This window comes from Lemur catta, chromosome 17 (assembly GCF_020740605.2).
Source record: "Lemur catta isolate mLemCat1 chromosome 17, mLemCat1.pri, whole genome shotgun sequence".
Lineage (NCBI taxonomy): Eukaryota > Metazoa > Chordata > Mammalia > Primates > Lemuridae > Lemur > Lemur catta.
The window spans coordinates 39,176,876-39,204,014 of NC_059144.1; the positions used below are offsets into that span (position 1 = coordinate 39,176,876).

At 49.1% G+C, this 27,139-nt stretch overlaps 1 protein-coding gene across 7 annotated transcripts; it reads left to right on the top strand.

Moving 5' to 3' along the window:
• Window positions 1-360: 360 nt before the first annotated feature.
• On the top strand, window positions 361-26,728 carry SLC2A10 (solute carrier family 2 member 10). Of its 7 annotated transcripts, none has more exons than XM_045528491.1 (6): window positions 361-394; window positions 20,329-21,579; window positions 22,087-22,209; window positions 22,963-23,109; window positions 23,812-23,947; window positions 24,952-26,728. In XM_045528491.1, exons 2-6 carry the CDS (start codon window positions 20,673-20,675, stop codon window positions 25,028-25,030), a joined length of 1,392 nt encoding a protein of 463 aa, XP_045384447.1. In that variant the 5' UTR covers window positions 361-394; window positions 20,329-20,672; the 3' UTR covers window positions 25,031-26,728. The 7 variants fall into 7 exon arrangements, with proteins under 7 accessions (XP_045384447.1, XP_045384443.1, XP_045384445.1 ...); XM_045528487.1 differs by lacking the exon at window positions 361-394 and adding an exon at window positions 10,526-10,631; XM_045528489.1 differs by lacking the exons at window positions 361-394; window positions 22,963-23,109 and adding an exon at window positions 10,526-10,631.
• The last annotated feature ends 411 nt before the right edge of the window (window positions 26,729-27,139 follow it).

A 27,139-nucleotide genomic window follows, 5' to 3' on the forward strand; every position in this document is an offset into this window, starting at 1 on the left:
GATTTTTCTTTTATACACACTCACACACATATAGCTGTGGGTTTTTTCCCAACATAAATGAAATCATACTGTGCATTCTTTTGCAATTGGCTTTTCTTCTCCTAAGCAATTTATCTTGGATAATTTTCCAAATCGGTACATGTAGAGCTACCGCATCCTCGTACGTAATCACACAAGCAGTTTCTTGTTGCTAACCAACTGTTTCCAGTTTTTGTTGTATTCATGAATGCTGTATTTACTGTTACCGGTTTATTTATTTATCTCTTTTCTGAAACAGTGTCTCCCTCTGTCGCGCAGGCTGGAGTGTATGGCATCATCACAGCTCACTGCAACCTCGAACTCCTGGGCTCAAGCCATCCTCCTGCCTCAGGCTCCTGAGTACCTGGGACTACAGGTGCGTGCCACCACATCCAGCCACATGCTCCACTAAAACCTTGGGGGATTATAATTAAGAGGAAGTAGGAGAGGAAAGATATTGGGGGACAGTTACTAGACTCTGCCATGGTTTTGATATTTCAAGCTGCAAGTAACAGATTAGTCAACTAATTATCTTAATTAGCATAAACAATACATTATCTCAAAAAATTTCAAGAAGTAGGGGGTCTCAGGTATCATTCAGTCACTTTATGACTGGACCCAGGCTCTTTCATCTTTCTGCTCCATCAGTCTCTGCATATTGTTTTGGTTTTTACACTAGTCACCTTATGATCCCAAGATGGCCACCAATGTTCCACACATCATGTGAAGACACAGAAACATCTGGCTAAGGAAGAAAGCAGCTACCTCCTGTACACCTCTCTTTATTTGGGAGAAAATCTTTTGCTGGAAGTCCTTCTCTCCCCATCAGACTTCACCTGTAGGGCATTGACCACGCTTGGCCCCTGTGTCTTTGCCTTTGCTTCAGAGGAAGCTGGAAAAGTGAGGGTCTGGCATTTTCAGCCTGTGTGGATGGAGATTGTTCCATGAGCAAGGAGGAAGGCAGCTGGGCATAGCTACTGGGGAGGCAGCCACAAGTGCCTGGCACATTGTGACACAGTAACTGACATTGTTTCTATGGCTTTCAGCTTCATCATCTTCACAATGGGATAATTAGTTCTACTTTATTAAAATTAAAAAAGATATTGATCGTGAGGGTGCCTGGTGGACGGCAGACACTCTTCATATGTTCATTTTCCTTCCCCCACCCCCTAGTCATTGAGGCCCTGTTTGAAAGACTAAAGAAAAGCTCTTTGGTCCGAGGGTTGCTATGACACCAACGCCATGGACTCTGAAGTCCCTGGGTTTCATTCATACACATGGCAGGTCACCTTTTCAAACATCAGACCCTTTATGTGGGCATAATGTGGTTTCTAGCACCCTTCATCAGCCCAGACTACTCAAAGCTCACCCAGAACCAATTCTATTTATAACTCCCAGTTTCCCAAGTTTGTGGCTTCATTATCATAATTGTTAATGTCCACGTAGCCATCTCTATGGTTACCAAATCCATCTGAAACCCTGCTTTAGAAATCTACTGTGAAAACATATTTACAAGACCCAGGCTTGCTATGGTCAGACTAGTTCTGGTTTCTGTGGTAGGAAACTCAGTTTTAAACCTTCCAGTGGCTCCCACTGAACTTAGGATAAAGACCCAATGTTTAGTTGAGCCCATGAGGCCCTGCATGGGGCCCCTGCATCTTCTTCCAGACCCATCTACCACCAAACTCTCCGCTGTTTCTGCTGTTGAAACACATTGACCCTCTCTGTCTCTTGCCATGCTCCCTCTTGCCACAGGGCCTTTGTACATGCTATTTCCCCTGCCAGAAGTGCTCTTCCCTCCCTTTGTCACCTAGACTCTAGATATTCTTCCATTTTCAGCTTCCATTACTTCCTTGGGGTAGCCATCCCTAACCTCTCAGAGGAGGGAAATTCCAACTTTTATAAGCTCCAGTGTCCCTGGGAATTCCTCTTAATGCTGCCAGAGATTCCTTCTTTTTTTTTTTTTCTTTTTGACCTACAGCTAAGAGTAGTGTGACAGAGATTCCCTTTTTGTTTGTATGACTCTCTGATTTGTGTCTCTCTCCCCCACCACCCATCAGCTCCATAAAGGCAAGAAGCTGGTCTGTTTTTTCACATCACTGCGTCGCCCTGGAGAGGAAAGGTGCTCGTGCTAAAGAATATGCTCATGATAATAGCAAATTATCACATTGTCTCCTTTTATTTTTCTTGGATTGCCAAAGCGTGAAGGAGGGGAGTACACAGCTCTGTGTTCATCAGGGAACCTTAACATCATTAGGAGAGTGAATGTTCATTCGAGGTAGGGTTGGAGATCCAGGAGGCTCTGAATAAGAAAACAAGGTAATTTGGGGGCTGGAAGCCTGGCCAGTCTCCAAAGGCAGTGAGAGCACAAGAGGAAAGTGATAAGCTGGAGATTAAAGGGGAGGGGGTTCGTTTTGGTACCCCTCAGAAGCAGACAGTGAGATAGACTCAAGTGTAAGCAGTGTATTTGGACTGTGATCCCAAGAGACCCCAGGAGAGGAATGAGGTGGGGACAGGAAGGCAGTCAATGAAAGGGAGTTTGGCAAGATGGTTTCCACTCTGGGCAACTGCAGCTCAATCCTGCTGGGGAATGGAAGCCACTGTAGAGAATTTATGCCTCAGACCCAAGGGGCAAGAGAGCTGGATACTTAGACACTAAGCTGCAGCAGTCATGATCGAAGGTTGTTCCCAGGGGGCGTTACTTCCTCTGTGCTCCTGGCCTGCCACAGGGCAGCAGAGCACGGCCAGAGATGGCCTCAGATGCAGGTGCCAGCTTGACTGTCAGCCCTGTGCACTGAAGCAGTTAGGGCAAGGGCGGGTGAGCCTAGCACTGACAGTGCCTGCCCACTGGGGATACATTTTGCATTATTCATGACCGTGGTGGCAGCAAGTGACAGAAGCAAGATTAAATACATGAAGGAATTTATTTTAGACATAGCTGTACCCAGGGGTTCACGCAATGTCATGCAAATTTGTATCTCAACATCACTTTCTTCTTTGATAGCTTTATCCCCAGGAAGGCTCCCCTTCTCCTGACAGCTCCCCATCTGCCAGCTCAGCAACCCTAGCAGACAGGACAGACCCTTCTGTGTTAGTTTCTCAATTGCTGTTGTAACAAATTATCACATATTTAGCAGCTTAAATAACATTTATGATCTTACAGTTCTAGAGATCAGAAGTCTGAAATGCGTCTCACTGGGGTAAAAATTAAGGTGTCAGCAGGGCTGTGTTCCTTTGTGGAGGCTCTAGGGGGAGAATCTGTTAACTTGCTTTTTCTAGTTTCTAGAGGTTGCCCTCATTCCTTGGCTCAGGGCTCGCTTTCTCTGTCTTCAAGGCCACGAACATCTGGCTAAGTCCTCAGGCTGCTACCTCTCTGGCTCTCTCCTAGCTCCCTTTTCCACTTTTAAGGATCCTGTGTTTACATTAAGCCCACCTGGATAATCCAGGATCATCTCCCCATCTCAAATTCGGCAGATTAACCACTTTAATTCTATCTGAACCTTAATTTCCCTTTGCCCTGTGACCTAATATACTCACAGATTCCAGGGACTAACACATGGATATCCACTTTTTTTTCAAAACAGTCCCAGCAAAAATCCCAGGGCCGATTTTCATTGAGCTGCCTTGGGTCACGTGACTATCTCTGAACCAATCACTGTAGCCAAAGCAATGAAAAAGACTGATTGGCTAGATCTGGGTCATGTGGGAAGGGAAGAGTGAGGCCAGCCCCAGTGGAATCCACATGGAGTGAGCATGGAGGAGGTGTGGCTCCCCAAGGAAAGTCAAGGTGTTCTTAGGGAGAAGAGAAAATGAATGCCAGGCAGGCAAAAGTAGGAGATGCCCACCACAGGTCAGTAGGCCAGAATTTCCTGTTGTGTGTGGGGAGAAGCTGATCCATATTTATGATTGTAATATTGAATTTTAAATTGAAAGCAAGTTCTGGTACCATTTTGGGTGGTCACAAGCCTCCATTACTGCAAACCTCCAATTCATACAACCACACACATCTCCTTAGTGCATGACTCTAAAGCTGTAAGAAGAAAGGGTTGGCTGTCACAGGAGTTAAGGCTAGAGCAGTGATAGAATCAGACAAGAGTAGGGGGACAAAGCAAGATGTGAGATTAGAAGAAATGTAAGCCTCCTGCCTCCATCCCACCCCTAGAATCTATCTCCAGAACATTGGATTTCCCATTGTATATGAGTGTGGTGGGATAATATTTTTTAAACAATGATTTTTATTTTATTTTATTTTTTTACAGCAATATCTCACTCTGTTGCCCAGGCTGGAGTACAGTGGCCTGATCATAGCTCTCTGTAACCTTGAATTCTTGGGCTCAAGTGATCCTCCTGTCTTAGCCTCCTGAGTAGCTAGGACTGCAGACATGTATCACCACACCCAGCTAATTTTTTAAAATTTTTTTGTGGAGACGGGGTCTCACCATGTTGCCCAGGCTGGTGTCTGACTCCTGGGTTTGGGCAATCATCCTACCTTAGCCTCCCAAAGTGCTGGGATTACAGGCGTGAGCCACCACCCAGCCTATAATGATTTTTTTTTTTTTTACCATATTTTCTCCACTCTCTTTATCCTTTTATTGTTAAAACATCCTAGAAAGAATTTGTTTCATTTGTGAATAGCAGAAAACCCCAGAATAGCAGTGATTCAATCTAGTGTTTTATCTTTGAAGCATAGAGACAGTGGGTCCAGGGCTGGAGCCATGCTCAGGAGTTAGGACCCAGGTTCCTGCTGTAGTGTCGTTCTGATGCGTTTCTGGTCTCAAGGTCGAGAATGGCTGCTGGAGATTCACCAATCATGACTGCATTCTGGCTGGCTTAAAACACACTTTCAAGCCCTTTTGTTACAACAGCAGGGCCCATTTGTCGTCTGTGGCAAATGTATCTTGCTCTTGCTCTATAAACCTATCTTGTCCTTCCTCAATAATCTTCGTTTCATGCTTTAAAAAAAGACTTTCAAGAAATTGCATATAGTACCTCTGCTTATATTCATAACCATTACGCTTCACGCATCCATTTCACCCAATGGTTCTCAAATGGAGGCGATTTTGCCGCCTAAGGAACATTTGGCGAGGGAGGGTGCTGCCATCTAGTGGGGAGAGGCCAGCAATGCTGCTAAAGATCCTATATGCACAAGGCAGCTTCCTACAGCAAAGAATATTCCGTCCAAAATGTCGATAGTGCTGAGGTTGGAAAACCCTTCTTTAGCTCTTCTGAGCTTCAGTTTCCTCAGCTGTAAAACAGGATTAATTATACTGGCCTCACAGGTTCTGAGAGAACGTCAGTCAACCATGTGAAGATTTCGCAAACTAAAGTGTTGCCCAGATAGGTGACACACCTGTGATTGTTTGAAGTCAGCTGAGCAGCATTCAGTAACAGAGGAGCAGGCAGAGCGTGGACAGAGGACTATTTGCAATCGGTCCAAGCCCAGTATAGGGGAACCAGAAGGGATAATGCAGTACCCCAGGGATGGGAGTGCTGGAGCTGTCACCATCCTTGAGCCACAGAGATGAGGGAAGGAGCAAAAGGAGAAAGTTTCACAGAGAAGGCTGCATGGAGAGCAGCAGGGAGCATGTGCTGAGAGGCAGAAGATTGGGTACATAGTCTTAGCCGAGTCCAGTAAGGCCCTGCCATCCCTTATCACTTCTCTGTCCTCCTCTCCTGCCTCTCACCCCCTCCCTCACTCTGTCCCAGGCATCCTGGCTGCCCTGCTCTTTCTCAGACACACCAGACACACTCCTACCTCAGGGCCTTTGCACATGCTGTTTTCTCTGCCCAGAATGCTGGTCCTTTTGCTCATTCTCTAGCCTCATTCAGGTCCTTATTCAAGTGTCACCTTCTCATTGGGGACTTCCCTAACCACCTTATGAGAAGTTGCCACTGCTATTCTTCTTGCAGCCTTGATCCTCTTTCTCTGCTTTATTTTTCCCCATAGTATTTATCATTATCTGACATACTATACATTTTACATCTTTGTCTGTCTCCCTCCATGAGAAATGTAAATTCCATAGGACAAGGATTTTTCTCTGTTTTGATCATTTCTGTGTTCCCAGCACTTAGAGTTCAGAATTGGCTGTCATCTCTCTCTCTTCTGTTTTGTTTTTGCTCCATCACCCAGACTGGAGTTCAGTGCCATAATCACAGCTCACTGCCACCTTCAACTCCCAGGCTCAAGTGACCCTCCTGGCTCAGCCTCCCAAGTAGCTAGAGCTACAGGCGTGTGCCACCACACACAGTTAATTTTAACATTTTTTTGTAGATGAAGTGTCTTGCTATATTGCCCAGGCTGACCTCAAACTCCTGGCCTCAAGCAATTCTCCCATCCCTCTTAGCCTCCCAAAGTGCTGAGATTATAGGCATGAGCCACCACACCTGATCTTCTCTCATCTGATTTCTTGGAAGCTCAGATAACAACTTAGTTTAGGTTTGATGACATAAAACTTTTGTATGGATGACTCCATTCTGATTTCTAGTTTTGTCTGTTAAGACCCAGTGCAGGAGCTTAGTCCAAAACAGTGGCCTCCTATAATTTTTACTTAACAGCTGCCGGAGTGACATATTAATAATTCTGGCAAGGTTGCCAGATGTAGCAGAAACAACGATAGTGTGCCCAGTTAAATGTGAATTTCAGATAAATATCAAATAATTTTTTAGTAAAAGTATGTCCCATATTGTTTATCTGAAATTCACATTTAACTGAACATCCTGTATTCAGTAAGGTCCCTTAAGATCACATTAAGTAAAAGTCAGATTTTATTGTCACTGATTTCCCAGCTTCTGACGGTTAACTGTGCAAGGAGAGATTCAAGGCCCCCCCATGTCTTAGGAAAGGTACATAAGCCCCGCATTGTCTGTGTAGATATAACCTAGCCCTCACTTCCTCCTTGAAGGTGATCCATCTCCTTTTCTTGATCAAAATAATTAACAATAATGAAATATGTATTAGTTATTTATCACTCTGTAACAAATTTGTAACAGATAACAAATTAGTTAATTATCACGATGTGATCAGGATCAGGAATTGAGCACAGCTTAGCTCTGAGCAAGAAGAGCTCAGTCTCTTGCAAGGTTGAAATCAAGGTGTTCTCCGGGACTACAGTCACCTCCAGGCTGGCCTGGGGGAGGATTTCCTTTTTTTTTTTTTTTTTTTTATCTCTTAAAGGGATTTATTATTGGGCACTCTCCAATAAAACCTTAAGATTTTTTTAGTATATTTTTATCTATTCAACAAATATTTATTGAGTACATATGTGCCTATAGATATTAATAACAATAATTCCAGTCCCACTTGAACGTTGAGATTTCAAGGATCAAAGAACTAAACATAAATGGAAATATGTCCATTTGTTTTGTCTGAATTTAGGAGCTGGGAATCAGAGGATGAAAAGTTGTATTTGTATATAAGCAATGCCAGCTCATGCATGTTACCTTCCAAACCTCACTGGATAGGTTTAAGCTCAAAGAGAGCATAAAATCACCTCATCACCAGCGTGCTGGCAGGATCTAGTTCCTGATGCGCTGTTGATCTATGGGCCTTAGTCCCTCCCTGGCCTCACCTGGAGGCATTAGCCATGTGATTCAGCAGATTCTTGCCATGTGGGCCTCTCCGTTGGACAGCTCACGACATCGTAGGTGGCTTCATCAGAGCAAAAGAGTGAGAGATCAGGAGACAAGAGCAAGATGGAAGTCACCATCCTGTATAACCTAATCCTAAAGTGACTTCCACCATTTTTGCTGTATTGTATTCATTAAAAGTAAGTCACTAGGTGACACTTCTAGGACACCTAGGAGGGAAGGGAATGACGTTAAGGCATGAATACCAGGAGGTATGAATCACTGGGAGCCACACCATCCAATTAGGACCTTTCCCTTCTCAGGGAGGGAGCAACAAGTAAAGAGAGAGTCTCTGTTCTGTGGAAGAGAGAGCGTGGCAGCGAGAATGCAAACATCCTCATGACGGTGCATCCAAGAGACCAAAGAACATCGGTCACTTTCCTATTGGATACCTTGTACAGATGATGTCACAGGAATAGCACAGGCCAGGCCTTGCTGTTCGAGGTCTCCTGGTACCAATGCCAAATGTTCATGGGTGAAGGAGGAATTGTCAAGTGCCAGTAGCCAAGAGGCTGCCATGGCTTTCTCCATGCCGGAATGGTGGTAAAGCGTGATGGTTAAGAGCTCGGCATCTGGAGCTTACTTTCCCCACAGCCAGCTTAATCCTCAACTCAGTTATATACTAGTGTGTGTCCTTGAGCAAGTTACTGCACCTCCCTTTGCGCTGGGGATAAACTGTAACCGTCCTTACCTCACTGGGCTGTTGTGAGGGTTAACAGTGAGCTAATTCCCGCAAAATACTTAAACCAAAGCACACAGTTATCACTCAATAGCTTAAGCTATTGGGCCAGTTATTATTGCTGCATAACAATTTACTCCAAAACTTTGCACTTAAAACAACCATTTCATTATGGTGTGGGTCAGGAATCCAGACAGGGAACAGTAGAGGTGGCTTGTCTCTGTTCTACAACACAACGCCCAAAGGCTCAGCTGGAAAGATCTGAAGTCCGGGAGATGACTCATTCTAGAGCTGAGGCTGGGGTGACTCAAAGGTTAGAATCACCCACTGGAGCCATCTAAGCCTGGCTTCTGTGTATCCTGGGCTTCCTCACAGCATGGTGGCCTCAGGGTAATCAGATTTCTTATATCTGCGGTCCCCAACCCCCAGGCCGAGGCCCAGAACAGATCTGTGGCCTGTTAGGAAACGGGCCAGAGTGTCACTGCCTGAGCTCTGCACCTTCCCCACCGCCCCACACCACCCACCCCCCACTTCCAGTCCGTGGAAAAATTGTGTTTCATGAAACCAGTCCCTGGTGCCAGAAAGGTTGGGGACCGCTGTCTTATACAGAGGTTCAGGGAATCCATCAGGCACCAGTGTCCCCTTGACCCAGCCTTAGAAGTTACACAGTTACTCTGCAACCTGCTGGTCACCCAGCTAGATTTCAAGGGAGGGAACAAAGAATTTTGGAGCCATGTTTTCAAACGGCCCAGATATTATTATTTTCAGAACTATACAAAGATCCCCTAAGAAGGTCTTGTTGATGCTGTTTTCTTTGCCAAGAGACTGTGTCCGGAGCATGGACAGATGCGTGTGTATCTACCTGTAGGGTGGGGTTGGTGTGCGCATGGCTGGGCGAGGGTGCAGCCTGGTACACGTGAGTGAGTGTGCTTGTGTGTGAGCACACCTGAGAGTCTGGGTCAGCCTGCACCCATGTAAGTGCTGAGCTTGTGCATGTTTTGCCTGCCCGCTTTCTGGAACCCCGGGCTCATGTGCAACCGTCCGCCTATTTCCGCATGGATGCCTAACGAGCAACTCGAAGGTCACACGGCCCAAACTCGAAATCTCATTTTCCCACCCCAGCTGCTCCTGTCGCAGTTTGTAAGTCCTTACTGAGTCTATCTCCAATCTGCCCACTTTTGCCAGCCACACCACGGTCACCTGAGTCCAACCCAGCCTCATCTCTCACCTTGCAGCAGCCTCCCCAGTGGTCTCCCTCTTCCCACCCTTGCTCCTATAACCTGTTAGAATTGCCAAGTTGTTTCTCCTGTCCATTGGGATGAAGTCCACATGCCTGATCCCGGCCTCCCTGAGCCCTTCCCGCAGCCCGGCTCCCTCCACGCTCCCTGTCCACTACTGGGCTCCAGACAGGGGAGGCTCATTTCAGTTGGGCCTTCTACCCCACAAGCTCCTTCCCACCTCAGGGCATTTTCCTTTGCTGTTCCCTCTGCCTGGAATGTCAGGTCTCAGCTCACATGTCTGTCCTCAGACCGGCTGAGCTAGAGCAGCCACCTGTGCCTGCCTAACGCACCACCCTCGTTTACTTCTCTGCCTGGTCTTTATTGCTACCTGGCATTTCTCAGGCTCCTTTAGTTATTTATTTTTTATCTTCCCCCACTAGGATGTAAGCTCCAGAAGAACGAAAACCCTATCTTTTCTCCAGCACCCCGAGCCTAGCTTAGTGCCTGGCCCATGGTTGGTGCCCCCACCTGTGTGGAACAAATGGATGATGAATCCGCGGGACAGTGGCTCAGTCAGTGTAGGTGCGGGTGTGGACACACGCTGGGGAGGTCACACAAGTGTGGCCCGCAGAGACTGGGGAGTCTCCTCCCTGCCAAGAGGCCAGGGGAGGACAGCGCGTGGGGACCCCTCGCCAGGGAGAACGGCCAGAGGGGGATCCGGGGAGGACAGCGGGCCAGGTGCACCCCAGGGAGGTCTACCGGTGTGGGGTCAGGGGAGGGCGGCGGGCGAGGGTGCCCCTGGGGAGGACCACCGATGGCCCCCCCCCAAGGGGAGGACAGCAGGTGGTGAGGGGGTCCCGGCCAGGCTGGGCCGGCCGGGGGCGGTCCCGGGCTCCCCTGCGTCCCGCCTCCAGGCACAGGGGGCCGGGGCTGGCCGACGTGGCGGCGCTGCGGGCGGGCGGGGAGGGACGCAGGCGGGAGGCGGGCCGGAAAGTTTGTCCGGCGGCCGCGGCGGGGACTCTGGCCCGGGGGATGCGCGCCCAGCCCGCTCCCGTCCCTAGCACGCCGCGGAGTCCCGCTCGCCATGGGTAAGTCCCGATCGGGCGCTGCCCGCGGGGCGCGCGGCCCCTCCCGGGTGTGTCCCCGCCCCGCACCCCCTCCGCGTCCCTCGCGGCCCCCCGCAGCGCCCGGCCGGATGCCGCCACTCGGGTGGCGGGCCCGGAGCGCAGGCCCGCGGCCGGCCGGGGCTGGGCAGGGGCTGGGCGCGCTTCCTTCCCTCCTTTCTGCCTGGGAGAAGTGGCTCCTTGCTTGATAGGAGCGCCTACTCGGGCCCAGACTCTTGCCTGGCGGCTTTGGCCCTGACAACCCCCAGGCAGGCGAAACTGTTCCTATTCCGCAGGTGGAGAAATGGAGGCTCCAAAAGGACAAAGTCACTGATCAATTCGCTGAGCACTCTTGTGCCCCAGGCGCTGCTCTGGGCCTGGGAATTCTGCCCGCCAGCAAAACATTCAGAAGTACTGCCCTGGAGGCGATTCGGTGGAGGAGACAGAGGGGGAATTTTAATACGGAATTGAGGGTGGGGTGGGGAGAAGGGGATGTCTTTGTTGCCTGATGAGACTAGGATTTCCATTTTCTCTCTGGATTCGGAAGCCTCAAAGGGTCATTCAGTCATTCATTCTTTAGTGAGCGCCTACTATGTGCTAGACATTGGTTTAAGGCAGCGGACCCCAACCTTTTTGGCACCAGGGACCGGTTTCATGGAAGACAATTTTTCCATAAATGGGACGGGGTGGGGGGATGGCGGGGGCGGGGAGGCGGAGCTCAGGCGGTGATGCGAGATGGGGAGCTGCTGTCAATGCAGATGAAGCTTCCCTTGCTCGATGCCACTTGTGCGCCCCCCCTTGCTAAGTTTCATGGAAGACAATTTTAACACGGATGGAGAGGGGATTCGGGGACCGCGGAGTTCTGCGGCCAGTCCCTAACAGGCCGGGGAGCAGTACCAGGTCGCTCCTGGGGAGTTGGGGACCGCGGGTTTAACTGGTGGGGATTCAGCAGTGAACAGAATAGACAATACTCCCGTTTCTCATGGGGCTGACAGTCTGACTGAGGAGCTGGATAAACAAGTTTATGAATAAGGTAATTTCAGAGAGCAACAAGGTGTTGTGGACACATAAAACGAGGTCGTGTGAAGGCCAGCAGCAGGGGGTTCCTTAGGAAGGTGGGCAGGGAAGGCCTCCCCAGGTGAGGCAACATTGGAGCTGAGACCTTACTCAGAAGTGGGCCTTGCTCAGATCTGGTGGAACAGCTTCCAGGTGACAGGAACAGCAAGTGCAAAGTTCCCAGGGCAGGGGTGAGCTGGTGTGGTGCAGGCCGGGGTGGCTGGAGCACAGTGGGTGAGGGGAGAGGGCTCAAAGGGACATCAGGGACATCAGAGAATTGAGCAGGGGCCAGATCATGCAGGGTTTTGTAGCCTATGGTGAGAAGTTTGTATTTTATTCCAAATGACATAAGAAGCTGGAGGAGGGTGTTAAGCTGCTGTGGGAGGCATGAACTGAATTATCTTTTAAAAGCTCATTCTGGGTTCTACGGAGAATCATAATAGCTAACATCGGCTATGACATAGGTAGGCATATGAAGTAAGTATTATTATCCCATTTGTAGATGGGGAGGCTCAGAGAGGTTAAGTGAGTGCCCTAAGGTCACACAGATACGGAGAGGAGAAGCTGGAGTGGAACCCCAGCACTCTGGCTCTAGTCTGCATTCTAACCACTGTACCACCCAGCACAGCTGGTGGCCAACTCCAAATCTGACTCCAGAGTTCATCCTCTTAACCTCCACGGCACAATTTCCCAGAGTCTGTCCTCCCAAGTCCCCAGGCTGCTCTCGTCATAGCAGGGTCCAGGGATTGGGCTCTATATGTAGACTTTGGGATCAGAACTGGGTTCTGACTGTCACTATAAGATACCCTTATCCTAGGGCAGCCCTGGGAATGATGTGAGAAAATGAACTTAAAGTGCTCAGCTCACCACATGCACATGGTAAATGGTCAGTTAACGTGGGCTTTTATTTTTTAGCACACCCAACACTGGGACTCAGGAGTCAGACTGCCCGAGTTCAAATCCCTGCTCTGTCACTTACAAACTGTGTCACCTTGAGCAAATGTCTTCACCTCTCTGTGCCTCTGTGCATGCAGAGTTGGTTGGAAGTGAAAAATGTGGCTTGGGGAGTTGAGGAAGACGCACAGGAATTAGTCAGGGCCCCTCTCACACTAGCTTAAGCAAAAAAAGAGTATTGTTGGTCACTGAGAAGTCCATGGCTTCAAGTGCGGTTGGATCCAGAGGCTCAGACAATGTCTGGAATCCCTCAGGCGGAAGATGCCCCCAGCTGCTCCAGGCAGGTAAACTAGCAGCTCAGCACCCCGCACCCCCAGTGAGCAAACACCCCGAGGCTGACTCTCACTGGCCCAGGTTCAGCCATGTGGCGTTCACCTCTGCCCAGGGCCCGGGAATCTGCTGATCCATCAGATCTGGGTCATGGACACAACCCTGGGGCTGGGCGCTGGGGGCAGAGGTGGGGGCGGGGGTGGAGGTGGGGGCGGAGGTGGGAGCGGTCATCTCTACCCAAACCAGGAGAACTGGGGACAACAGGAAGGGAAGGAATGGATGCCACATAATAGGCGTGTATAACTGCAGGCTCCCTGGGGAGGTGACACGGGATCTGGGGCTGAAGAGGGAGAGTAGGGGAACAAAGGGACCCTTTCTTTGGGGAACAAGAGTGGTGCAGGCAGAAGGACCAGCACGTGCAGAGGCGGAGCAGCATGAGAGTGTATGATGTGTGCCAGGAACAAAGGTGTTCGCAAGGTGCGTGTGGGAGGCATGGGGACAGGGCCCAAGATGAGGAGAAGAAGTGGCCAAGGAGTCAGGCCACCCCGTGAAGGGCCTTGGATGTCTCACTAAGGAGGCCGGACTTACTCAAACAGGTGATAGGAGCCATGGAAAACTTCAGGAAGGGAATGTTCTTCCCCAGTCTTTCTAATGGCTCCGACTCCTTTGGGGCTCTCCTTTATAGCTCCTCAGGACAGTATCGCTTCATCAGGCTTTGTCCCTTGAGGTAACCTCTGCCCCCTGCCCCTCTTCTGTCTCCCACCTCACCACCTATCTCTGATTGGCCTTTCTTGCTAGTAGGTCAGTGCAGCAAAGTGCTTAAGTACGTGGATTTGGGAGTCCTGGGTCACCATTACCATCCTGATCCTGTTGCCTCCTAGCTGTGAGAACACTCTGCGCCTTACTCTCCCCATCTGTAAAATGGGATAGTTGTAGCTGTAGCAGTACCACTGAGGGTTGTTATGAGGATGAACTTCGAGAAGGCACGTAAAGTCTTTGACAGAAGAGGTGCTCCACAGGTGATACCTGTTATGATTTTTATTTTATTTCACTTGTAGTTTTATTGTTCTCTTACCACCGTGACCCAAACCTGCACTGATGTGTTTCCCAGCAGACCCTGTGGAACTCAGCTTGGCCTCCGAGCCCTCTGGCTGAGTTCCTCAAGGGGATCCCAGGAAATGGCAAACAGATTCTATGCTTTCACCTCCAGTGCCTCCCACAGCCTGGAAGAACCTTCCTTTCTGGGAGTAAACCCAGGAATGAGGGAGGTGGGAGGGCGGCAAAGGGAGGTGAAGACAGAGCAGGGTCTGGGCAGCGTAATCTTCCAGGATGTTTACTGGCATTGGAACAGGAAGCACAGGGCCAGCTGGGGATGCAAGGGGGTTATGTCCCTGGGGGCAGGGGGGAAGGGGAGAAGGCTGAGCAGAAAGGGGTGGGCGGGGAATGTTCCTCCAGATGGAACCCCTCCCCGTGCACAAGAATTGCCTAACAGATCTGGGAAGAGGCAGAAGTAAGAGAGAACAGAGCAAAATCATATTATACCACGGTTTTATAATGGGGTGGTCGAGACTATGGCCTGTGGAGCCGACTGCCTGGCTTTGATTAGAGCCTCAGCTGCTTACTACTACTTTTGACCTTAGGCAAGTCAAGTTCACCTCTCTGATGATCGGGTTTATTCATTCATAAATAACACAAGAGCCTGCCTCATAAAGTTGCGGTGAGAATTAAATGGGTTATTAAACTTAAAGTGCTCAAAGCAGTGCCTGATCCAGAGAAAACACTCCGTACATCTGGCTATAGTGTTACAAATGTTCCTTTCAGATCCGGGGCGGGGGCGGGGTGAGTCAGATTGATACTGCTGGATTACTCTAGATGCTTCCAGAAATATATAAATTTAAGTGTGTAAATTGAAAATTAAGAGCAACCTGTACAGCTACACTGCCAATAGGGTAGCCACATGTGGCTATTTTTATGTGTAAATTCATTAAAATTTTAAAATTTTTTAAAATTAAAAATTCAGTTCCTCCACCACCTTAGCCACATCTCAAGTGCTTGGTACCCACGTGTGGCTGGTGACTACCACGTCGGACAGCAGAGATGGAGAAATTCCCATCATTGCGGGAAATTCTGTGACAGTGCTGCTCTAAGAAGAAAAGAAATAGGAAGTATAGCACTCAAATTGGTGGTGAAAAAATGGAACATAAAAACCTTAATTGATCCATGAAAAGCAGAAACAGAGGAAAAAAGAAGTATCTCGATAGTACAGTGAATAGAAGACACAAAAATAAATGGGAGAAGCAAATTCAAGCATATCAGGAATTGCGATAAATGTGAACAAGTTCACCTTTTTAGAGCAGAAGCTGTCAGATGGAACTCATAAGCATCCCACTCTATGCTGCTTTCACGAGAGACACATAGCACACCTTTGCAGGTTTAACCTGTTGGGTTACAGTGGTTTGAAAATGCAGAGACCCTGAGGCAGGGGGAAGCTCACCACACGTCCAAATGTAGGTAAGCGTTTCAGAAGCAGGAGGAAGGGAGGGTGTGAGCTGAGAGGCTGATCTGTCTATCTGCAAGCTGCTGTCTGTGCCTCCTCTGTTGAAACGGCTTCTGCTTTCTCTTTCCCCTGTACCCTGAGCTTAGGGCCCCTTCGCCGTTCCTGATGCTGTTTCTATTTCTGTCTTTCCCCCTCGATCACACTTGCCAAAGCGTTATCTGTTTTCTTAGTCATGTCAGAGAACCAACTTGAGTTTTAGTGATCAGCCGTCCTGTTGGTGGTGGTTTTATTTTTTCCATTTCATTAACATCTGCTTTCATATTCATTAATTCCATTTGTTCCTTGGGTTCATGTTTTAATTTTCCCAGCTTCTATAGTCATAAATCCTCACCCTAACCCCTCCTCAGCCTGCCCTAATAAAAAGTTAGTGTCATTTGGCCTTGGGGCCAGCGCCTCTGCTTATTTTCTGGCGCTGCGCCTCCTCTGTCTTCAGAGAGAGAGTAAATAAAACCTTTCGCTTCTGTCTAAACTTCGTCTGAGAATTCTTTCTCCCCCGTATACAGACTTCACACCCTAGCACCTGTTTGTTTCATTTCATCTTCCCACCAGCTCTGGGAGCAGGTAGGGTGGGCATCAGCGTCCCCGTTTTATATATGAGCAAACTGAGACTGAGAGTTCAAGTGCAGCTGAGGGTGAGCACAGAGCGAGGTATGCATGGAGGCTGCGTAACAGAGAAAGAGGCTTAAGAATATCCTTAAGAACCAGAACTCTCAGATAACTGCAGTCGTCGGGCTGGAAGGAAAAAAGAAGCAAAAGACAAAAAAAAAAAAAAAAAAAAAGAAACAAATCTACCAAAACCAAAACCAAACGAGACAAAGACTTCTCACATCCCACATTCAGCCGAGAATTTTCTACCTTTTTCATTAGTTTGTTCATCTATAAAATGGGAATAATGAAGCACCTATTTCTTTGGACTTAGGAAGGATTTTACAGAATTATTATTTTTTTGAGCTCCTCCTCATTTATTATCCTCTTCATTTTTCATCTTTAGCCAGTGGTCCATTTGGATATAAACTAACCTAGGACTAAAAGCCCCACAATTTAAGATACAGAAGTGAGAACCATCGTGCAGTTTAGTGTTTCCTAAGCAATGAAGTAGCTGGGTCGTGGCACGCTGCCCTAATCTCCACTAACTGACCTTGTGCTCACTCACCATGCGCTCAGAAATCTCTGTTCCACCTTAAAGGAGAAAAACGTTTGAATGGTTACTTTTTATCTATTGGTAAACAGGTGTTGAAACAAATTTTCTATCAATGTGTCATGAACACTTTGGAAGAGACTGATCTAATACTATTTCCTCATTTTATAGATGGGCAAAGACAGACTCATATTTCGGTTACCTATTGCAGCATAACAAAACACCCCAAAACTTAGTGTCCTCTAATAACAACCATTTTATTGTATCTAATAGTTTCCTGGGTTGAATGGGCTCAGCTGGGCGGTTCGTCTGCTGCTGTCAGTTCAGGTATCTTGTGAAACTGCAGTCAGATGGCGGCTGCAGTTGACATCATTTGGAGGCCTATATAGGATTCTGGCATGGCTGGGCCTCTCTCCCTCCTTTATTGTCTAAAGGTCTCTCCACATGGTTTCTCCATGTCACCGGGGGTAGCCAGACTTCTTATGTGGTGGCTTGGGGCTCCCCCCAAAAACATAAAAACTAGAAATTGCTCAAGGACTGGCACAGTATCACTTCAGCCATAATCTGGTGGTTAAAACTAGTCACAGAGCTACCGAGATTCAGTGTGAGAGGAAACCACATAAAGGCATAAATACCAGGAGGCATGGTTCACTGGGAATCATCTTTAGAGTCTAACTCCCACAGCCCAGAAAGGGAAAAAGAGACCAGCCTGTGTCACATAATAAGTTGAAAAGAACTGTCACAAGACAGAAAAGAACCTTGTTTTCCTAATATCTAAAGCACTGTCCTTTCCTCACTACTGTGTATATACAAATGACTTTGGAGTCCTACAAGTTCTTCAATTAACAACAAAAAAAATTAGTTTCCTCTCCCACCCAGAGTAAGAAAGTATGCTTTCCTCAACTAAGATGGAGAGGTTTCAGGTTCATTCCATGCATCTGGGGATGCTGTTACCTAATGTATTAGTTGTGAGCTTTTTAATTATAATTTACGTAAACCAACTGGATTTGGATTAAGGAACAAGGAGTATTTGTTGGCTCATGTAACTGAAGAGTCCAATGGCTTGAGTAAGCTTCAGGCACTGCTAGATCCAGGGGTTCATGTAATACTACTGGGTCTCTGTTTCTTGTTCTTATTATCTTTTGGCATTCTTTTTGCATGTATTGGTTTCATTCTCATGAAGGCCTCTGTACAGCATCACAAATGGCCATTTTGTTTCTGCAACTTGAGATTCTCAAAAATAGAGAGTCCTTTTTCCATTGTATGCATAGCAATTCCTTGAAAGAACCAGTTGGTGTCACTTGCCCATCCCTATGTGTGGGTGGTAGGGACACATGACTGGCAGCCCCACCAGTGGGGAAGGGGCTCTTCCCCAAAGGAAAAGATTCCAGGTAGACAGAAAAAGTAATAAATGTTCACTGTCCTCAGAACTCTCTTTTCCTTGAAGATTCATTTCCATATAGAAGCAGTTGGAAACTGGTGCCAACGGGCTGCATTTTGAGATGTGTTTTGTCTGGCCCAAACCATATTTTAATACATTCTTGGAATAGCATTTAAAAATCAGAAGACAGTTTATAAAAATCTGGATTTCTGGCTTCTCTTTTTTTAAAAATAAGCTCTTCGTTTTTCTTTTTAAACAAATCTGGTAGCTTTTGATTTTTCTGTATTCCAATTTCTTTATCTGTCAAATAGAACTATTAATATTACCTGCCTTATAAGGTTGTTGTGAGGATTACATGAAATGATGCAAAAATGTCTTACATTAAGCCTGGCACCGAGGGAGCAGTCAGGAAATGGCAGCTACCGTTGTCATCATTTGCCAGAGATTCTGCATTCTCATGTGTTAACAATACCTAGAGCTGCGTTGTGACTTTAGATGAGGCATGAGCTTTCCAACTTGCCACAGACCCCACCGTCCCTTGTTGTCTTACATGCAGCCCATTTTACCCAGTTATGATAACTGGCACCTCCCTGCTCTGTGGCATTTCCTCTTCAGTCTGTCATTACCACTCTCACCTGGACCCTTGTACTAGCCTCCCAACCTGGGTTCTCTCTTGCTGTCTGGTTTCAGTGCTAGGAATAGAAACTTTCACTAAGTTAGAAATTGTTAGGATTTTTTTTCTATCATATACAAAAGTCTGGAGATTGACAATCCATTGTTGATATGGCAGGTTTACTGCTATCAGAGACCCAGGGTTCTTCTATATTTTGTTCTGCTATGTCAGTGTGTAGCTTGCATCTTCATGGTCACCCCTCCACTGTGTTCCAAAATGGCTGCTGGAGCACCAGCCATAACATTTGCATTTCAGGCAAGAAGTAAAAGAACAAGAAGGATGGGCAAAAAACAATCTAGCCAGCAGTCTGTCTCTGCTACCCACTTCTTGGAAAGCTTTTCTCAAAGTCCCACTGAAAAACTACCTCTTCTGTCTTATTAGCCACCTGTAGCTGCAGGAAAGACTGGGAAATGTAATCTTTAGCTGGATATAGTCTTGATACCAAAGAAGAAGGGATGAATGGACATTGGGTGGGCCACACCCACCTCACTTAGCATCTCTGTACATCACCAAGAGCAATCTTTTAAAAATTAAAAATAGACCACCTCACTCCTAGCTGAAGCCACCAAAGATGTCCATCTACTGAGAATGAAACTCATCATTGTCCTCAAGACCTGCAGAGCCCCACGTGGTCTGGCCCCTGCCTTATTCTCCTGGCTGCAGCCCCTCTGGCCTCCAGACTGATCAGCGCAGTGATTTAAAGCCCTCACTCTAGCCATATCAGCTCTGCCTCTTACTTGCTGTGTGACCATGGGAAAGTTTCTTAACCTCTCTGCACCTTGGAGGATGATGCAAATAATATGTTATAGGGTTGTTGTAAGATTTAAATGAGAAAATACATGTAAAGTTCTTAAAACAGGTTCTGGCATTTAGTAAGTGCCATATAAGTACTAGTTATTAATATTCATAGTTGTTCAAACATACCAAAAACTGTCCTATTTCAGGGCCTTTATACTTGGTGTTCCCTCGGTCTAGAATGTTCTCCCAGATTTTCCCATGGCTTTCTCTCTCACTTCATTCAGATCTCTGCTCAGATATCCCCTCTTTAGAGAGGCCTCAGCTGACTACCCTATTTAAAATAGGATACCGACATCACTCTCAATTCTATTTCCCTGCTTTATTTTCTATGACATCTTTCACCCCCTGAAATTACATACTTATTTATTATCTTCCTATTTCTAGAATTTTAGGTCCTTGACAACACCACCGTATTCCAGCCCCAAGAACATTTATCTGGCTTGTTGCAGATGGCAGATAAATAAATTCAGATAGATGGATGGGTGTGTGGATGGGGATATAAAGGGACGGAATATAGAGATGGGTGTGTGCATGAATGGACTTGTGGATAGATGGATCAATAAATCAGTGATGGTTGGGTGGATTAAGGGGTAGATAAATGGACAGATAGATGGATGAATATGTAGATGGATGGATGGATGGATGGAGGATGGATGGGTAGATGAACACATAGTTGAATAGATATAGTAGATGGATGACTGGAGGGTGGATGGATGGATGGATGGATGGGTAGATGGATGGTTGAATAGAAAAAGATAGATGGGTACATGGAGAGGTTGACAGATGGAGGGGAGGTTGAAAGGATAGATGCTCTGACAAGGAGCCATTTTGAACTCTGTCACTTTTCTTTTTCAGGCTGTCCCCCACCTGTCCTGCCCCTGTGTGCCTCTGTGTCTTTGCTGGGTGGCCTCACCTTTGGATATGAACTGGCAGTCATTTCGGGTGCCCTGCTGCCACTGCAACTTGACTTTGGCCTAAGCTGCTCGGAGCAGGAGCTCCTGGTGGGCAGCCTGCTCCTGGGGGCTCTCCTCGCCTCCCTGGTGGGGGGCTTCCTCATTGACCGCTATGGCAGGAAACAGGCCATCCTGGGCAGCAACTTGGTGCTGTTGGCAGGTAGCCTGGACCTGGGCCTGGCTGGCTCCCTGGCCGGGCTGGTCCTGGGCCGCTCTGTGGTTGGCTTTGCCATCTCCCTCTCCTCCATGGCCTGCTGCATCTACGTGTCGGAGCTGGTGGGGCCGTGGCAGCGGGGGGTGCTGGTGTCCCTCTACGAGGCAGGTATCACCGTGGGCGTCCTGCTGTCCTACGCCCTCAACTACGCACTGGCCGGTGCCCCCTGGGGATGGAGGCATATGTTTGGCTGGGCCGCCGCGCCTGCGCTCCTGCAATCCCTCAGCCTCCTCTTCCTCCCTGCTGGTGCAGACGACACTGCAGCCCACAAGGACCTCATTCCACTCCAGGGAGGTGAGGCCCCCAAGCTGGGCCCCGGGAGGCTCCGGTATTCCTTTCTGGACCTCTTCAGGGCCCGGGATAACATGCGGGGCCGGACCGCAGTGGGCCTGGGGCTGGTGCTTTTCCAGCAGCTAACGGGGCAGCCCAATGTGCTGTGCTACGCCTCCACCATCTTCCGCTCGGTCGGCTTCCGGGGCGGATCCTCAGCTGTGCTGGCCTCGGTGGGGCTCGGCGCGGTGAAGGTGGCAGCGACCCTGACCGCCATGGGGCTGGTGGACCGCGCGGGCCGCAGGGCCCTGCTGCTAGCCGGCTGTGCCCTCATGGCCCTGTCGGTCAGCGGCATAGGCCTGGCCAGCTTTGCCGTGCCCATGGCCTCGGGCCCCAGCTGCCTGGCCATGCCCAATGCCACCGGGCACACGGGCCGCCCTGCAGACCCTGGCCTGCTCAAGGGCTCATCCCCACCTCCAATGCCACGCACCAGCGGGGACCCAAGGGAGCCAGTCTCGTCAACCAAGCCCCACTCCAGAGCCCGAGACCCCGCGGCCTCACCCCTGCCGGCGCCCCCGCCCGCCTCCCCCGGGCACGCGCTGCTGCGCTGGGCGGCGCTGGCCTGCCTGATGCTCTTCGTGAGCGCCTTCTCCTTCGGATTCGGGCCAGGTGAGCGGCGTTTCCCTGCGGATGCCCCGTTCGTGGGAAGCTGGGGGGCTGTGCGGTCGGGATCTCGGAGGGACGCCAGAGGCGAGTTGATCGCGAAGCTTCAGGGCTCTTCCCAGGGCCTGATTTTGTGTTTGCGTTCTTGAAAAGGCCCCCAAATCATTTAAGCTTCAGGCCTCATAAAACCTGGGTCTGTCCCTGGACAGCTCAGTGAAAGGGGTTTACATACCGAATAGGGAGAAAACCAGCATCCCAGTTCGCTCAGGACTGTTCCAGCCTTGGCGCTGGGAGCCTCGTGTCCCAGGAAGCGCCTCAGTCTCGGGCAGACCGAGGTTGTGGGTCACCCTGCAGGGATTCTTGCAGCAGCAGGGGGCCAGTGGTTCAGGGGAACCGGGTGTCAGGTGCTGACATTCTGCTTAAAGCACACTGTTGGGAGGCTGCCTGCTCCACCCGTTGGTGCCAGGCCCGGGTCCGGCCTCCGCCTAGGAGCCCCCTGCTTTCCCGCCCTAGTGACCTGGCTTGTCCTCAGCGAGATCTACCCTGTGGAGGTCCGAGGGAGAGCCTTCGCCTTCTGCAACAGCTTCAACTGGGCCACCAACCTCTTCATCAGCCTCTCCTTCCTCCATCTCATCGGTAAGTCCTCCCCTGCGAGTCCACTCTCTTTCCTGTGGCCCACCCTAGAGCAGAAGAGTGTTGTGGATTTTCCCATCTCTAGCAGCAGAGTTATTCTGTGCAGAAACTGCACAGAAGTGTCAGGACAACACTCAGAACACGCAGACATGCAGTAAAACTCCCCGGGCCGGCTAACAGCTGGTAGCCTACGCTTGGTACCAGCGAGGGCCCGTCTGAGGTCAGGCAGCAGGTGCAAGGCTAGCACTGTTTATTTGTTCTAAACCGGCTTCAGCTCGCCCAGACCACCTGCTAGCTGGAAGTTTTTCTCAGCTCTAGGTTGGGTGACATCATCCCTACTCCCCAGCATTCAGTCCCAGTCTGAGGGGTGGTGGGTGGGGCGGAGATTACATCGGCCCAGAACAGCTGGTCTTCGGCAGGCCCCGCTCATCTGGGCCGAAGTGCACAGGGCCCAGGGCACAGTTCTTAGGGTTCTGTCATTTCCTACTCCCTGTGGCCAAGAGTTTCCTCCTCACAGGCACGGCCAACTCGAGGGTGGGGAGACTGTGGGAAACACTGGTGGAAGAACCCACCTGCCACAGCTGTCTTCCACCCCCAGGTGTAGGGAATCCGCACTTCTCCCTGCTGCCTCAGGCTTCGAGCATTTCCCTTTAAGTGGAATGAGTGAGTGAGAAATGAAGAGGGAGGGGAAGGTAGGGGGGAAGGAAGGAGAGTTTATTAGAATTGTGTCATGTGATTATTATCCCCATTTCACAGATGGGATAATACATCCTTCCCAAGTCCAGCCAGGTAGTCAGAAGACTAGAACCAGCCCCCCTGCCTCCCAGCCAGTGCTCTTCCTCCTGGACACCCGGTCCAGCTGGTCAGGGAGGCTGCTTGGAGGAGGTGTGGCCATGGCTGGAGGTGAGAGTGGCGTCCAAAACATACTTTGTGCTTCCACCTCGACAAAGACTCCTTGCTCCACATCCTCTCTCTGTCTTGGGCTGACTGACTTCAGAGGACTTGGCGTCATCCCCATCCTAGTCCCTGGCCCTGAGACCCTGGCCCCACCTGAGGGTCCAGGAAGAGAAAGGAGCTGGGGTTCTGCACCTCCCCTCCCCCCGGACTGAACCGTGGCTTCCGTCCTCTTTCCCGAATCGGTCAGATGCGGGCCAAACTGGCTGAAACTCAATTCCCTGAATGATCCACTCACGGAGTGCCAAATCCTGGAATTTGTGAGGATTTTGGGAAACTGAGCTTCGCCAGGCTACATCCATGCAGCCTGTTTCTCCGTTCCCCCTCAGTGGGGGCTCTGCGGTTCCCAGCACGCCCCACCAGTTAGCGCTTTGGATGCGGGTTGGTGGCCTTTCCCGTAAACACAAGTTGCCGTCTCTGTGTTTGTGGACTCGTGTGTGCCTGGCTCTTTGCCTGCCTTTGGGGCAACCAGCGAGATTCCTGCTTTAAGGTTCTTGCCTGACAACTTGTTGGTCACTCTGCAAATGAACCATCTGGAACATTTGCTTGGCTGAACTGATTGCCAGCGCTTGCCCTAGAACCCACCAGCTGGCCCAGGCTGCAGGGCCGTACTCAGCGCCCAGGCCCACCCTCCTGCCCTCCTGTCCCCAGGTGCCATCGGCTTGTCCTGGACCTTCCTGCTGTACGGACTGACCGCTGTTCTCGGCCTGGGCTTCATTTATTTATTTGTTCCTGAAACAAAAGGCCAGTCGTTGGCGGAGATAGACCAGCAGTTCCAGAAGAGACGGTAGGAGGCCTACAGGGAGGGCCTGGGGGGAAGAACTATATCCAACCCTGAGCACATCGCTCCAGGATTTTGGTTCTGGTACTTTCGCTTTGCAAGAGAGCATCCCTTCTCTCTTCCCATCTCGCCTACTGCCTGGGCACTGTGAGTTTTGTCCTGTCGTTGTACATGAGCTGTTTTCCTTGAGTTGTTTTGTGTCTTCCTACAGTGGCTTTTCATTTGACTTTAAGGCCCAGCTCACAGGGATTTTAAATTACTCAATTATGGAGTCACAGGAGGTTAGAACAGTAGAATCTTAAATTCACAGAATCTCAGAACAAAGCATTATAACCATGGCCTTTAAAAATTGTACACAAAACACCTGTGCACTTAATCCATGCATTCAGTGGATGTTTATTACGTCCTTACCATGTGTCGGGCAGTGTTTGGGGCCTTAGGAAATGTGGCTGAAATTAAGAATGACAAGGTCCTTGTCCTCAAGGAATTTCCATTTGCATGGGGGAGAGAGACAGGAAATAAACAAGCTAACAAGGCATAAATAAGAGCATTTTAGTTGGTGATGTGTAATTAGAAGAAAATGAAACAGAGCAAAATATGTTGAGAGGGCCAGGTTGGCAGAGAGGGGGACAGAGGAGAAAGGGGTCATGGCTAAAGTCGGGAGGGTAGTCAGAGAGGGAAGACTTCTCTGAAGAGGAGCAATGTAAGTTAGTAAGAAGAAAGGTGCCGCTATGTTAAGATGGGGGGGTGGAGTCTAGGTAGAAGAAACAGCCAGTGCAAAGGCCCTGAGGTTGGAGCTTCTCTGGCACATGCAAAGAAAGGAAGCCAATGTGGCTGGAACAGAGGGAGGGAAGCAGGAGGGGCAGAAGATCAGATGGGTGGGAGCAAGATCCCATCAGCTCTTTAGGTCACTGGAGGGTGGGAATGAGGGGGAGGGGGAAGGGGGGTCCAGTGGACGGTCCACTGCACCGCCCCTGCCACCTCCTCATCCCACTCATTCTGTTTGACAGGTTTGCCCTGAGGTTTGGCCACAGGCAGCACTCAGCTGGCATCCAGTACAGCCGCATCGAGGTCTCTGCAGCCCCCTGAGGAGTCCTCCTGCCTGGAAATGCTGGCGCCGTGGCCTTACCAGACCATCCCCAGCTCCCTCCCAGGCCCTGGAACACAAGTTCTAGGTGGTCCTTCGCAAGTGGCCCCACCCCAAAAGAGGTCATTTTTTCCTGGGGGTGAGAGGAATGACAGTCTGAGAGCCCCAAACTCTTCATTTTGAGTCTTAGACCCTCAGGGTTCCTGGGGATCTAGCTTCATGCCTCAGTTTCCCCACTGACTTTGCACATCTCTGCAGGATTTATGACAAGAACAACTTACAGAGTCTTCGTTGCACCATAGATTTTTCTCAAAGAATCTCTAGGGTACCAATCCTGGGAAAAAGTCTCTCCTGGTATCACCTCTAAATCCAACTGAGGATATCATGTTTTCTAACTCTCTTTTTTTCCTCTGGATGGGACATTTTGGTAAGAGGTAGCCCCACTTTTTGACTCTTGTTTCTGAGTTTTGTTCAACCCCTCTAATTCTCTTATCCAGAATATTTATTATTCACCAGCAACTGTGATAGAGACCTGAGTGCTCGTTCTGGTTCTGCTGGTGCCGTTGCCATCTGACCAGCTGTGTGCAGTGGGAGGCCTGGGCCAGGTCATTCTTAAGATCTCTTCTGACTGCAGTGAGCCGGAATTCCAAATGCTGGTGACACAACAAATTTTCACATGGGCCCTGCCCTCAAGTTGCTGGGTACCTCTTTAAGGGATATAAGTTTTCATCAGTAGAAAAGGTAAATAGGATTCTAGAGTGGTGCACACTAACCTCCAAGAACCAGCACAGTGCCCGTAAACAAGCACCAGCAGCTGTTTCCAGGGTGGTGCAGGACGGCTCTGCAGAAAGGAGATGGGTTTGGAGGCCAAAAAACCTGGTAGTCAGGGTTGCCTCTGCCTCTTGGCAGCCGTTGACCTTGGGTAAGTAACAACTCCCTCAAACCACAGTTTCCTCGCCTGTAGAATGGGGATAATTATGTCCCTAAGGGTATATTTCACCCCTGGCTCCCTTCAGTGGGGTCCTGGCTTGTCCGGGTCCTGGGGGATTTCTACTCACCCTCCGTTACCCAGGTCCCCACCTTTGGGACGTTGCAAAGGGTCAGTCCTCAAAGAGTGAGTCAGATGGGGACTGAGCAAGTGGCTGAGGCTGACGGTCACTTAAGGAAGGGGCTGACAAGAAGGATCCCCAGCCCCCAGATGCCGAGGATAACGAGGAGCTAAAATAGATCCCGGGTGCTGGTGTTGGACCATCCCGTGGTGCGCCGGAGCTGGCTTGTGAGAGCTCACTTACAGTTTCAGGCTTTTTGAGAGGTGGTTGTTAAACACAGCCGTTATAACAAATTAAATGACTTAAACTTATCATTAAATAAATTACATTAAAACAAAGGTAATTAGTACTCAAAACTCATCACCTCTTAATCCTTTGACTGTGTCTTTCTGTTATCTGTGCTCTTGGGTTTACCTACATGTAGAGTGTCTCATGGGGCCCCCGGGAGGCAGTGCACACCTCTTCCCCCTCTGTGCTCAGCAGCATCACGTTGGTTGTTGGTGGCTTACCTGGCTATGGGGAGTGCATTTATGTCACAGAGATTGGAGAGTATTACAGATCAGGGCTTTATTTATTCTCTTGATTTTCTAGACTTGAGAACATGCTGGACAAAATGGTTGGAATGCAAATTAAATGTAAAAGTGTGTCTCATTTGCAGCCAATTCTTTGTAAATAACAAAAAATTGCGGGAATGTTCTCCCAGTATTCGAACACTGTTATCCGGTTCCGCAGACATTTGCCTGTGTCACTGAAGAAGGAGCTCTAACATACATCTTTATTGTTTTACTTTTGTCTTCCTTGTTAATAATGTAAACAAAAATTCCAACCAGTACTCATGCCAGACCTGAACTTGTTCTTCGGTGCTGAGCTGTTTCGCTATCAGGCATTATTCATGGACTCATTTTGTCAAATGATGGCTAAATTGCACTGAGAGTTGACTTTGGATACAAGTGTTTGGCCAAAAAATCAACAAAAGCATTCTGTAAGAGTTAGTTGGCTATATGGAATTTATAATAAAGAGTGTTTACAATAAAGAGTTTATTACTTATAAATTGTATACAG